This window comes from Bos mutus, chromosome 4 (assembly GCF_027580195.1).
Source record: "Bos mutus isolate GX-2022 chromosome 4, NWIPB_WYAK_1.1, whole genome shotgun sequence".
Taxonomy (NCBI): domain Eukaryota; kingdom Metazoa; phylum Chordata; class Mammalia; order Artiodactyla; family Bovidae; genus Bos; species Bos mutus.
In genome coordinates, this window is record NC_091620.1 from 98,558,315 (window position 1) to 98,571,948 (window position 13,634).

The 13,634-nt window shown below is 39.8% G+C and overlaps 1 protein-coding gene across 1 annotated transcript in view; it reads left to right on the forward strand.

Moving 5' to 3' along the window:
- The first annotated feature begins 555 nt into the window (after positions 1-555).
- THSD7A (thrombospondin type 1 domain containing 7A) overlaps positions 556-13,634 on the forward strand; it is a 479,501-nt gene continuing 466,422 nt past the window's right edge. Inside the window, exon 1 of the mRNA XM_070369781.1 lies at positions 556-1,184. Coding sequence (XP_070225882.1) covers positions 1,025-1,184 — 160 coding nt within the window. The 5' untranslated portion in view covers positions 556-1,024. The remainder of the gene's footprint in view (positions 1,185-13,634) is intronic.

Genomic DNA, 13,634 nt, shown 5'->3' on the forward strand with positions numbered 1-13,634 from the left:
TAAAGGGATAGCACTTTTATATTTATTTTTATATAAATATAAAATATTTTATAAAATATAATTTTATATGTGAAATATAATTTTATGATTAGTTTTTGTAAAATGTTATCCATATAATTAGGTATCACTGTGAATACTTATTAATACTAATTCAGTTTTAAAGGCTGTTAAGAGACAATGTACTTTGATTTCTAACAGATCAGTACTGCTCATATTTTTACTGATAAAATTAAGTTAAAAAAAAAAAGATTTTTAAAAGTTTAAGTGCCTTTCAACAGCAAGTAAATATTTCTGCTTTTTTCCTATTTTTTTCACTTCTGATGATAAATACTGCTCCCCACATAAAGTAATTCAGAAGCACTGATGCTTTGTGTAAATAAATATATACTAAGAACATGCCTTCGATCTAGCATTTGACTCCTTGGGTGACGAAGAATTTCAATGCCTGTTATTTGTCATGCCGAAGCCTGTCGGGTGGTGATTCTTTTTATTGGTGTATCCCTCCAAACATATTTCATCACGCCATGTGCACTGGAGTTCTTTGGGTGTGTTGGATCCGGGTGTCCCCTCTCCGGTGCACTCGCCTCCTCTCTCGCCCTGGCGCTCTAGCCGCCCCCTGCCTCCAGCGCCCTCGGTGCCGGGGTCGGCTCACGCCCCCTCCTCTCTCTCCAGCTGGCTGAGGCGGGGGCGCGCTGCCTCCCGGACTGCAGGACCTGCTCAGTCAGCTGGGGCCCCCTGCGGACGGCTGCCTCCCTCGCCGCCAGGACCTGCCACTCTGCGCGGAATGGCAGCGGCAGCAGCATCCCCGCCAGCGGCGGCGGCGGCGGCAGCCACGGCCACCGCAGACGCTATTGTTCCCCGGTGTTAAACGCGCTTTCCCTCCTTTTCATCTGACACGAAAACGAACAATAGCGGGAAAGAGCTTTGCGTTCTGTACTTGGGAAGACATTCCGAGGGCGAAGGAAAATTCCCTGCCCGCCGCGTCCCCTTCAGGGATCTGGACCCTGGAGCGGCTGCGGGCGGCATGGGGCTGCCAGCGGGGCGCTCGGCGTCCCGGAGCCGGGGCACTGCGGGCCGGCACCCGGCCGTCCTGCCGCTCCTGCTGCTGCTGCTGTGCCCGGGCGCCTACGGGGCTGCGGCGCCTGGCGAGGCGGAGGCACCCATCCTCTATCTGTGGAAGACTGGTAAGTGGAATGGAGTGCCCCAGTGCTTCCCATCTTCACATCTGGGTCCACATCACAAAACTGCTGGGCTTCAGGAGGGACCCCTGTGCTTCTTGATGACCTGGGTGTGCTGGGATCCTAAGGTAAAAAGTATGATTCCTAGGAGGCAAATTAGGTCGTGTCCGAGGCTATTGGGAAAGAAGAACCGAATAACTAAAAGGCATTAGTGAGTCACTGGAATGATATTTCCCTCACAGCTTCATAGTTAATGAGGGCAACCAACGCTGCACTTTCATAATTAAGTGCAATATTTTTAACCTCTGTGTTCTCATTCTGTTAGGACTTTCTTAAATATATTTCTGGCAAAGAGCAAGCAAACATTTAGCCCCGGTTTTTATTCTGTGTTAAGGCAAACAGTTCACTGATGTATACGGATACAGACTTAAATTTGTTAAGTGTAGCTTATGTGGGACACGTGGAAACAAGCCAAGTGAGGGCATGTCTAACAGTTAAAGGCAAATGGGGCGCCAGTGAGCTGGCTGAGACCTTGTACAGCTCAATTTTAATGAGTGAATTGTGGGGTTCTTGAAGTGTGTGATTGTTAGGATGTTTAGGTTTAAACTTTTCCTGTCTTGAAAATTTTTTTTTTGCTTTGTTTTCAACCAGCCAACAAAAGCAAGCAAGTAATTGCCCCTTGGAATCTCCCAGCAAAGTGCTGACCAGAGGTCCTGGTGGGGCAGTGACAGGCAGGAAAACAATACCAAATGAGGAATTACCACTCCTCTCCTGGGGCTCCTCTCTCCTCTAAAGGACGCTGAGAATTCTTCAGCTGACCTGAAACTTCTTGTTTATAGGAAGAAAGTGGGAAGCATTATGCTTCGTGCTTCTGGCTAGGGATGGATTTTAAAGAGTTTCTTGGCAGTGCCTAAACATTAAGAGAAGGATGCAGTAGATATGATGGGGAAAGGTATATTACTGGTCATAGGATCACAAATGAGTTGCGGAGAGTGTCTCTGACCTGACTTCAGCTGTTTTTAGAGCTCTAAGGCAGAGACAAATTAGTCTGTGCTACAGTAACATTGATATCCTAATTTTTTATAAAAAATTGTTGGATCTGTGTAGCAACTTAGTGAAGAGATTGAATAGAAACTTATCTAAAGCCAAAGTACATAATTTGCCTCAGAATCTTGCATGAAATAACACACATGTACGCATGATTAGAAAAGCCTTTTGGATATTAGTGTGAATCATTCTTGTTACCACTTGAAGTTTAAAGATCAACTGATTAGTTGATAAAGATGAAATCAAAAAATTTTTTTTTCAATTTAATGTAAAGAGTTGAGGATCTCTGATTTAGCTAAAGCCAGGGTTCAAATTTGTACTTTTAAAGTACTAACAGCCGAGCAGTAGTTCAGATCAAAGATGAGTCTAGGCAGCATTCACTGTACAGAATCTGAGGTGCCCATATGTGTCAATATCAATGTCATGATGGAAACATAAGCCAATTAAACTAGTGGAAAGCTCAGAAGAGCAAGGATATGGAGGCTTTGATTCTAGTGTCTGTTCCAGCTCTTGCTCTCTTCAGGAACGTTGGAATGTCACTTAACTTTTGATCTCCAGTTTACTCATCTGCCTGTAAATATGACCTTCTCCTGACTATTCCTCATATCATGAAGATGAAATGAGTGAGTGATGAGAATGTAATCTTTAAACTTTAGAGTTATGTGCATGGGCAAATATAAGCTAGTATGTTGAGGATAATGTAATCTCTTATGGTGAGCCTTGGTTTGGTGAAAAAAAAAAATGGTGAATTAAACAGGAGAGCAAGATAAGAACCTTTTAATTTTTTTTTTTCCCGCAGGGAAAGTAGACTTTACCATATCTATGAAGGGACTGAGAGTAGTTATCAGAGGAAATAGAGGATATTTAAAGAAGAGGGATACACGTAAATGAAAATACAGAGATGATAGAATCGTAAGTGTTCCTCATTTGATGGCAGTAAGGAGACAGGCAGGGATTTGGGAGAGAAAATGAGGTGAGACAGTCTTAAGATTCTGGTGGGATAAGCTTGGTCTTGGTAGAACAGATTATTTAGCATCACATTATTGGTGAGATCATTGAATTAAAGTGATTTAGTGAAAAGTACACTGGATGAAGAGCTGATAGAGGAACTCAGCACTGGCAGGGTCATTCAATGACTTTAGTTCTTGGTTTCCTATTTTGTGATATTTACTGATTAGGAAAGATGATATTTAAAGGCTTTTTCAACCCTGAAGTATGTGCACATATGCACATACATACACCATAAACATAGCTGTATGCATATATACACATATATAATGTATTAACATGTATATATACATATAGGATATATATGTACATAATGTGTAAGGTTAAGGATACATAGTGTATATTATATGAAAGTTTAATGTATAAGGCATTTTTAATTATTTTTTTTAAAGTCAGTCACAACAAAGGGTTGTTGAGGACTCACTGTGTGACTTACATGAAGTCATTGTGATAAAGGATTAAGATACTGTTTTCCCTGCCCGCAACAAAGTCCAGTTGAATAATATACAACAGTTGCAACAGGGCATACCATACTCATGAACAGAACACTATGAGAGCAAAGAAGTTGTATAGCTGATAGAAGGAAACAACAAAAATGTAAGGCATGACAATACAATATTCACAGGTCTTATAAGTGTTGGAGCTCAAGTCTGGAATATTTGGTGGGAATGAATGGATTTAGTGCTAATGAGAAGAGTTGGGCCAGATTGTAACAAAACTTTCAACCTATGATAAAGATGTTAGATTCTAACCTATAAGCTGGTGGAAGCCATTATAACCTAGAGTAAAGTAGCTCTTCCTGGTAAATTTTAGGTTCTTGCCTCATGGCTAAAGAATTTAATGAGAGACAGTTGATAGGTAAGAAGTGGATTTATTTAGAGAAAAACACACTCCACAGACCAGAGTGTGGGCCATCTCAGAAGGCAAGAGGCCCTGAAATATGTCTTGGTTAATTTTTATGGATTGGGTAATTTTATAGGCTAATGGGTGGGAGGGGGTTTCCCTGGTGACTTCGGCAGTAAAGAATCATTCTGCCAGTACAGAAGACTCTAGTTTAGCCCCTGGGTTGGGAAGATCCTCTGGAAAAGGAAATGGCAACCCACTCCAGTATTCTTGCCTGGGAAATCCCATGGATACAGGAGCCTGGTGGGCTATTGTCTATGGGGTCGCAAAAAAGGAGGACATGACTTAACTACAACAACATCAATGAGAGAGAAACTATTGAAAGAGCCTGACAATGTGTGGTCAGAACAGGTCCAAAGAAAATGTCAGTAGGTGCTAAATGAAGAAGATATCTTCGGAAGGGGATGGGGGCACAAAGTATAAGACATTTTCGAGAGTCTGTAAAGGGATTATGATATATTTCAGAAAAGATCAGTGAAAGGAGGAACTAATAAGATAATTCCTTTGGGAAAAGACATTTTAAGTAGAATAGTAGAGATAGAATCTTGGTTGAATAATAAACCAGATAGTGGGAAAGTTATAGTATTGATACAGTGAGTAACCAAGTGGTATTTAAGTCTCACCACAACATTGTTGCTTTTCAACAGAGAAAAAACCCAAAATATAAGATATTAAATTATAAAAGTAAATGTTTCAACAGTTTTATGTACAGTTAAAGCTAACTTTTAATACTTGAAAAACATATTTCATACATGCAGAGTTAGAGAACGTACATTATTGGAAGGTAAATAATTTACTGTTACTGATAAGCATTAGACAGTTTTTCTATTTAATATTCTTGAGTATGGAATTGTTTCAGTAATAATTATGGCTAATTATATTCACCTAGCAATTCCAAATGAAGGGCATTGAACAAAGTATGATTGACTTAACATGAGTCAGACAAAAAATAGTAAATACATCCAACTTTAATCAATTTAGGCTGCAGATATATATTTTCAAAAAAGTTTTAATGAAATAATTGAATTTATTTTTATAATAATGAAATTACATTAAAATCCAAGAAATAGATGCACACTTCAGTTCAGTTGTTCAGTCATGTCTGACTCTTTGTGACCCCATGGACTGCAGCATGCCAGGCTTCCCTGTCCATTACCAACTCCCAGAGATTATTCAAACTCATGTCCATTGAGTTGGTGATGCTATCCAGCCATCTCATACTCTGTCTTCCCCTGCCTTTGATCTTTCCCAGCATCAGGGTCTTCTACAGTGAGTCAGTTCTTTGCATCAGGTGGCCAAAGTATTGCAGCTTCAGCTACACCCTAGCTACACAGCTTCAGATACACAGTAGCCGTTTTTCAGAATCAGGTGATGAAGATGTATATATAACTAGTTCTGAGTTTTTTTTCAAGGAAATTCTCACATTAAGCACTTTTGACCTGGGTTCATCCAATGCAAGACAGTGCTATTAATGACTGGCACTGTGTGCTTTACAGTTAATTGCACATAAAATAATTGTTTCATCAGATTAAAATAAAAACAGGCATTATCCTTTTTTCTTTCTGTACTAATATAAAATATTCTGCAATGTATATGAAAAAATAGCCATCTTGGTCTTACCATTCTTTAAATAACATAGGTGAGAAGAATGTTATTCCAGGTAGTAGGAATATAAGGTTGACATTATCTTTAAAAAAAAGTTTTGCATTTCAGTTGTGATTATAATTTGTCTTAATTTGGAATGTGACACAGTTTGCTTATTAAATGAAGAATAGAGATGGAGCAGAGGGAGGGATGGACACAGTATCCAGGGATGGACAGGATGGGTAGATGATCAACGCCAGTTTATTTGGGATAACATAGATCAAAATGTTTTTTTCATGGTACCTGTGGAATTATTTCATCACCCTGAATATTTTCTTTCATCCCCATTATGGATAAACATCTTGTATTTTGTAGGGGTTTTCTGAGGATTAAGTATAATAACATATGTATATACTTGTAGAATACTTCATATATATTGGGACTTCAATAAATGTTAAGGTATATTATTGCTATTATTCTATTATATAATAGAATGGTTACTTAATTTTATGACCTGTAGTAAGTCTAATAAAGTGCCTTAGCTTTCTATAAAGGATCTGTTTTTTGTAAATGCACTAGAAATTACACATTGATACAATTATAGTGCTAGATATTCCAACAAATTATAAGAGAAGCAGCATTGTGAAATGGAAAGATCATGGACTTTGAAATCAGACAAATCATTTTAAATCTTACCTCTTCCTTATTGGTGAAATTACTTAAGCTCTGACTTTTTTTCTTACCTTAGACTGGTGACAGGGGTTCTGAAATTAGAGGGCATTTGTAGAGTTTTAAAAAGTAGTAACTAGTATTTAGCACAGTACCTAAAGTATAGTGACTATATTTAAAAAAATGTTAGTTCTTTTCCCATTCTTTACCTTTTTCTCTCCTAAAAATGTCATAACTTGAAGGAGTTTCACTGATCCAACACATTTATCTGTTTTCTCCAACTAAGAAACACCAAGACAAACAAACCAAATCTAGAGAGAAATGTTTTATTGCAGACTTGTCTTTTTTTGTTGTTATTTAATTACTTTGGTTCTTACATGTAGATAGCGTGGACCAAAGACCATGAAAATATTCTGAGGTGCAAATTCAGGGTGAATTATATAAATATAATTTTCATACTTTATTTCATATAGTGTCTTAAGATTTCTTTGGAATCTGAACTTTCACATTCTTGCAGTTACCATTGTCACCAGTGTTTTCCAAATTAAATATATTCACAGTAGAATTGCTTGTGGATATGATTTGTTTAACATCCTAGGTGATGATTTAAATAAATAAAAATCTACAGTTTGTGCCCTATTTTCCTGCTCGTCTTTCTTAGCATACATAGCACAGTTCAGTTGAGTCACTCAGTCGTGTCCGACTCTTTGCAACCTGATGAATCGCAGCACGCCAGGCCTCCCTGTCCATCACCAGCTCCCAGAGTTCACTCAGACTCATGTCCATCGAGTCAGTGATGCCATCCAGTCATCTCATTCTCTGTCGTCCCCTTTTCCTCCTGCCCCCAGTCCCTACCAGTATCAGAGTCTTTTCCAATGAGTCAACTCTTCGCATGAGGTGGCCAAAGTACTGGAGTTTCAGCTTTAGCATCATTCCTTCCAAAGAAATCCCAGGGTGATCTCCTTCAGAATGAACTGGTTGGATCTCCTTGCAGTCCAAGGGACTCTCAAGAGTCTTCTCCAACACCACATTTCAAAAGCATAAATTCTTCGGTGCTCAGCCTTCTTCACAGTCCAACTCTCACATCCATACATGGCCACAGGAAAAACCATAGCCTTGACTAGATGGACCTTTGTTGGCAAAGTAATGTCTCTGCTTTTGAATATGCTATCTAGGTTGGTCATAACTTTCCTTCCAAGGAGTAAGCGTCTTTTAATTTCATGGCTGCTGTCACCATCTGCAGTGATTTTGGAGCTCCAAAAAATAAAGTCCGAAACTGTTTCCATTGTTTCCCCATCTATTTCCCATGAAGTGATGGGACCAGATGCCATGATCTTCGTTTTCTGAATGTTGAGCTTTAAGCCAACTTTTTCACTTTCCTCTTTCACTTTCATCAAGAGGCTTTTGAGTTCTTCTTCACTTTCTGCCATAAGGGTGGTGTCATCTGCATATCTAGTACTCCAGTTTTATTACAAGCTTGTTGATTATCTGCTCCAAAAATCACATGCTCAGGATTTGTGAAGGTTTAATAGCTCAATGGACTGTGGTAAGACTGATCACTCCTAACACAAATTGTAAGTAGCTACCCTGGAAAAGGAAATGGGAACCTACTCCACTATTCTTGCCTGGATAATCCCATGAACTAGAGGAGCCTGGAGGGCTTCAGTCCATAGGGTCACAAAGAGTTGAACACAAGTGAGTGACTGAACGTGCATTTGGTTTGTAAAATAATAAAATACCCAGTCTGGACTGAGATTAAGAGTTCTGTGGAGCAGCACATACTGAGGTCTTTTTCTGCCTTTTGTTATTATATAAGAAAAGGTGGGAAGAGATGGATAGGGTGAGGTGCTGATGTTCTGATTAGGTTATTGGGGAAGTGTGATATGCTTTGAATCCTTTTAGGAGGAAGTGAAGCCTCTCAATCTCTGATTTAAGTTTGAGTGATGACACTGAACTGTGGGTCTTTCTGGAATGGGAGAGTGGAAGCTTCCAGGCTTCCTAATATAAAGGCACATTAGTGAGTTCTTTAATAACAGAAGCACTGGGGAAGTGGCATTCAGGAAAATACATCTTTCCTATCACAAGCGTATCATGGGGTGTGAGTTAAAGGTGCCAGTGAGTCATAAGGTAGAGATTTTTTTCTAATTTTCTTCATTGGAACTTTACACTTGACACTTTAGAATGAATTAAAATGATGAAAAATAAAGGAATTTGCATTTAATCCCCAAATACCTAAGCAATAAGAAAAGTACTTTATTTAAAGGAAGAGATATAACAATTGGGCTTCCCTGGTAGCTCAGCTGGTAAAGAATCCACCTGCAATGCAGGAGACCCCAGTTCAATTCCTGGGTCAAGAATATCCCCTGAAGAAGGGATATTCTTGGGCTTCTCTGGTGGCGCAGACAATAAAGAATCTGCCTACAATGCAAGAGATTTTGATTCTGTCCCTGGGTTGAGAAGATTCCCTGAAAAAGGGAACAGCTACCCATTCCAGTATTCTTGGCTGGAGAATTCCATGGACAGAGGAGCCTGGCAGGCTATAGTCCATGGAGTCACAAAGAGTTGGATATGACTGAGCCACTTTCACTTCACTTCACTTATAACAATTAAAAATAACCCAGTAAGGAGAGTGGCGGAGAAGGCGATGGCACCCCACTCCAGTACTCTTGCCTGGAAAATCCCATGGACGGAGGAGCCTGGTAGGCTGCAGTCCATGGGGTCGCTAAGAGTCAGGCACGACTAAGCAACTTCACTTTGACTTTTCACTTTCATTCATTGGAGAAGGAAATGGCAACCCACTCCAGTGTTCTTGCCTGGAGAATCCCAGGGACGGGGGAGCCTGGTGGGCTGCCATCTATGGGGTCGCACAGAGTCGGACACGACTGAAGCAACTTAGCAGCAGCAGCAGCAAGGAGAGTGGAGGGAACATGAGTACTTAAAACAGTGATACCAAAAGTACTATCTGTTGCTTCTGATATGTCCTTGCACCTAACCAAAAGGATGTCTTCTCATCTTCTAGAAGAACTATTGAGCTAATTGGTATTTTGCATAATTTAACATGTGAAATCATAATCTTTGGGAAATCATTTTTATTGGCTCTATATTATTGAATCAGCTGTGCTATGAGAAAAAAAATGAAATAAGGGCAGATGGAGAAAATCATAAATAAAGACAATATAAAGACAACCATTTTCAAATGGCACATGTAATCAAGTAATGTTTAGATGGGCTCTTGTTCCAGGAGCCATCAGAGAGAGAGATGGTTCACATAGCAGGTTTGACATCAGTTAATTCAGGAGAAGCTATGAATGACTGCTAAAACTTGGAAAGAAAGTTAGACGCAAGAGAGGAGCAACAAAACAAGGAGAGAAAAAACAGGCAAATCATTTGCATTCTTTTAAAAGCTATTTTTAATAGGCTTTATTTTTGAGCAGTTTAGATTTATAGAAAATTAAGTGGAAGAATTTAGAGTTCTCATATAACCCCCTCATCCTCTCTCCAATTCTCCCTATTATTAACACCTTACATTAGTGTGGTACATTTGTTACAACTGATGAGCCAATATTGATGCATTATTATTAATTAGAGTCCATAGTTTGCATTATAGCTCATTTTATATGAGGATTCACTCTAATTTACTTTGGGTGATTTTGAACAAATACATAATATATTCTCTAATATAGGTATGGACTATTACAGTGTCATACAAAGTAGTTTCACTGCCCTAAAAAAATCCTTTGTGCTTCACACGTTCTTCTCTACATCTGTCCATCTCTCCTCCCAGATTGCTGGTAACCAATGGTCTTTTTACTGTATCCATACATAGGCTTTTTCAAGACTTTCATGCAGTTGGAATCTTACAGTATGTGGCCCTTTCAGATTTAGTCTCACTCAATAATGTGATCTAAGTTCCTCCATTCTTTTCATGGTTTGATAACTCATTTATTTTTTTAAAATTATATTTAATTGAATGATAATTGTTTTATAATGTTGTGTTGGCTCCTGCCATACAACAGCGTGAATCATCCATAAGTATACATATGTCCCCTCCTTCTTGAACCTCCCCCCACCAACCATCCCCGCCTCTAGGTTGTCACCTAGCGCCAGGTTGAGCTCCCTGCGTTTTACAACAATTTTCATTAGCGATCTGTTTTACATATGGGAATATACATGTTTCAGTGCTATTCTCTCAATTCATCCCATCCTCTCCTTACCCCTTTGTGTCCCAGGTATGTTCTTTATGCCTGAATCTCTACTCCTGCCCTACAAATTCATTCATCAGTACCGTTTTTCTAGATTCCATATCCATACTTCTTTCAATATTCCGTTGTGTGGATATAGCACGGTTTATCTGTTTCCCTATTGAATGAAATCTTGATTGATTCCAAGTTTTAAAAATTATGAATAAAGCTGCTTTATCCATCTACATCCATATGCAGATTTTGTGTGGACCTGATTTTTTAGCTGTCTTGGGTAAATACCAGGGAGTGTGATTGCTGGATCATATGTTAAGAGTATGTTTAGTTTTCTAAGGAACTGCCAAACTGCCTTCCAAACTGTACCATTTTGCATTCTTGCCAACAGTGAATGAAAATCCCTCTTGCTCTGCATCCTAGCCATGTTGTCAATGTTTTGAGTTTTAGCTATTTAAATAGGCATGCAGTTGTACTTTCTTGTTATTTTCATTTGCTATTCCCTAATGAGAGATATGATGTTGAGCATTATCTTTTCATCTTGTCATCTGCATGTCTTCTCTGGTAAGGGATCTGCAGTCTTTTCATCACATAAATGAAAATAGTACAAGTCAGTGGAACTCTTATGTAATGGAGTTCAAAGCCTCAATCCAGCCGGTGCTGCACATACTCCATTCTTCTTGTTGCTCTGATGATGTGTCCCACAGTGAAACACAATTGTTCATATAAAGAGAAAACATATATGGGAATTAAATAATAAATTAATTGAGATGGGTGTACACTTGGTCGAGTTCTGCCTTGAGTGGGAAACTTTGGGAGAGAGTTTGACAGCGACAGACAATACCTCGAGAGAGAAGCAAATGGCCTGATATAGCAGCCTGCAAGCTTGTGAGATTTTTAAGTGTACTGTGAATGTCTTATATCTCTAGCCCACTCCGGTCTGGTTCATAAATCACATACATAGCTACCTATCCACTTGTTCTTGCGTGGAAGAAGCCAGGAGCCGGCAGAAAGTCAAGGTGCAATAAATATCCTTCTGAATTTCTGGGGAACAGGGGAGGTCTACTGTCCTGAAGCCATAGGGAAGCTGACCTGAGAACCAAGTTGTCAAGGTTAGTCTGCCGGTCAGATTACTCCCACAGACCTTCCTGTGAACACAGAGTGCTGAGCACCACCAGAAGGGGAGTAGTAGGATGATGACTCAGAAGTGGGTAGTGTTTGCACAAGGGTAGAAATACAGCCACCAAATTGCTCTGGTGAGAGAGCCTGATAGAAAATTAGCTTTTCCAAGCAAATGTATCAGACACAGGTGTGGATTATGTGGTTGGAATAATTTAACCTATGGTATATGGCCAATGCAGGGCTACCTAATTGTGGCACAGTCTGGATAAGAAGTTACCCCTTAGATTATTACAGTAGTAGCAATAGCTGGTGACTGCAGCCGTGAAATTGAAAGACACTTATTCCTGGGAAGGAAAGTTATGACCAACCTAGACAGAAGATTAAAAAGCAGAGACATTACTTTGCCAATAAAGGTCTGTCTCATGAAGGCTACGTTTTTTCCAGTAGTCATGTATGGTTGTGAGAGTCAGACTATGAAGAAAGCTGAGCGCCCAAGATTTGATGCTTTTGAACTGTGGTGTTGGAGAAGACTCTTGAGAGTCCCTTGGACTGCAAAGAGATCCAACCAGTCCATCCTAAAGGAGATCAGTCCTGGATGTTCATTGAAAGGACTGATGTTGAAGCTGAAACTCCAGTACTTTGGCCACCTGATGTGAAGAGCTGACTCATTTGAAAAGACCCTGATTCTGGGAAAGATTGAAGGCAAGAGGAGAAGGGGATGACAGAGAATGAGATGGTTGGATGGCATCACCGACTCAATGGAGATGAGCTTGAGTAAATTCTGGGAGTTGGTGATGGACAGGGAGGCCTGACGTGCTGTGGTACATGGGGTTGCGAAGAGTTGGACACGACAGAGCGACTGAACTGAACTGAACTGAATAGTAGCTGGACATTCTGAGTATTGTAGATGATGGATAGGTTTGCAAGTATATTCTATAGCATGCCTGCTAAAAAATGGCTTCTGAGCACAAATGGTGCCTGTTTGGGTTCCACTATGTAAAAATTATTTTTAGTTTTCTCTACCAAAATCAGAGAGTGTGACTGTAAATGTCAAAGGGACCCTGTGTATTCAGTACTTCCCTTTGACAATGAGTGAGAGTGGTTGCAGAGAATTGAACCTGTATCTTGAAATGAAATAAACGCTGATTCCTCAGCAGTTAAATAAATATATGTGTGTGCGTTTGCGTGTGTATGTAATAAATAGAAAGAGATGTTCCTGAGGAGACTTTTGAGCTGGATAGACGTGAATCTTGACCTAATTTTGTTGTTTATTAAGAATGTGCTCTCTGATCTCTCTGTCTCTTGTTCCTCAGACATACCATATGTATGAGGCTGGTATCTACCCTCCAGGTTATTTTAAGGGTAACTTGAGGGAAACCTGTAGTGCACTTGGGTGATGCCTGGCACACATCAGTGCTCATAAACATTCTCTTTTACTTGGCATGTCCTGCTGTGAGCTATGAATGCCTCCTCTCTGGGATGGAGTTTGTTTCCTGGATCTCTCTGTGTTCTTTCCTTCATTTTGATTCTTCTTTCTTTTTGCATCTGAATTTCAAGATTCTCTGCAACCGATGTTGCTCTGCTTTCTCCCTGCTGTCAGAGCCACCCATGTAGTTGCAAAAGCCTCTGTTTTGCTCTTTGCAGAGTTTTCAAAGTAGTTTTAAAACAGAGACATTCTACCTTAGTGTTTTATTTTTACTGTGATGGTGCATATCTTTGCCATGCAAAGAATGCTGGAGGTGTGACTCTTTAACTGGGGTGGTGTGTTCCAAAATTCCTTTGTGTGAAAACACCTAAGAATATTCTTGGCAAGACTTTCCTGGTCTGTGATGCTGTGAGTGAAAGGGTGTAGGAAATGCACAGTCAACGCTGAGGCTTCCTTTCTCAAGGTTCTCTTTCCTCTCCTATAGAACGCTGTCTCTTTTGTTCC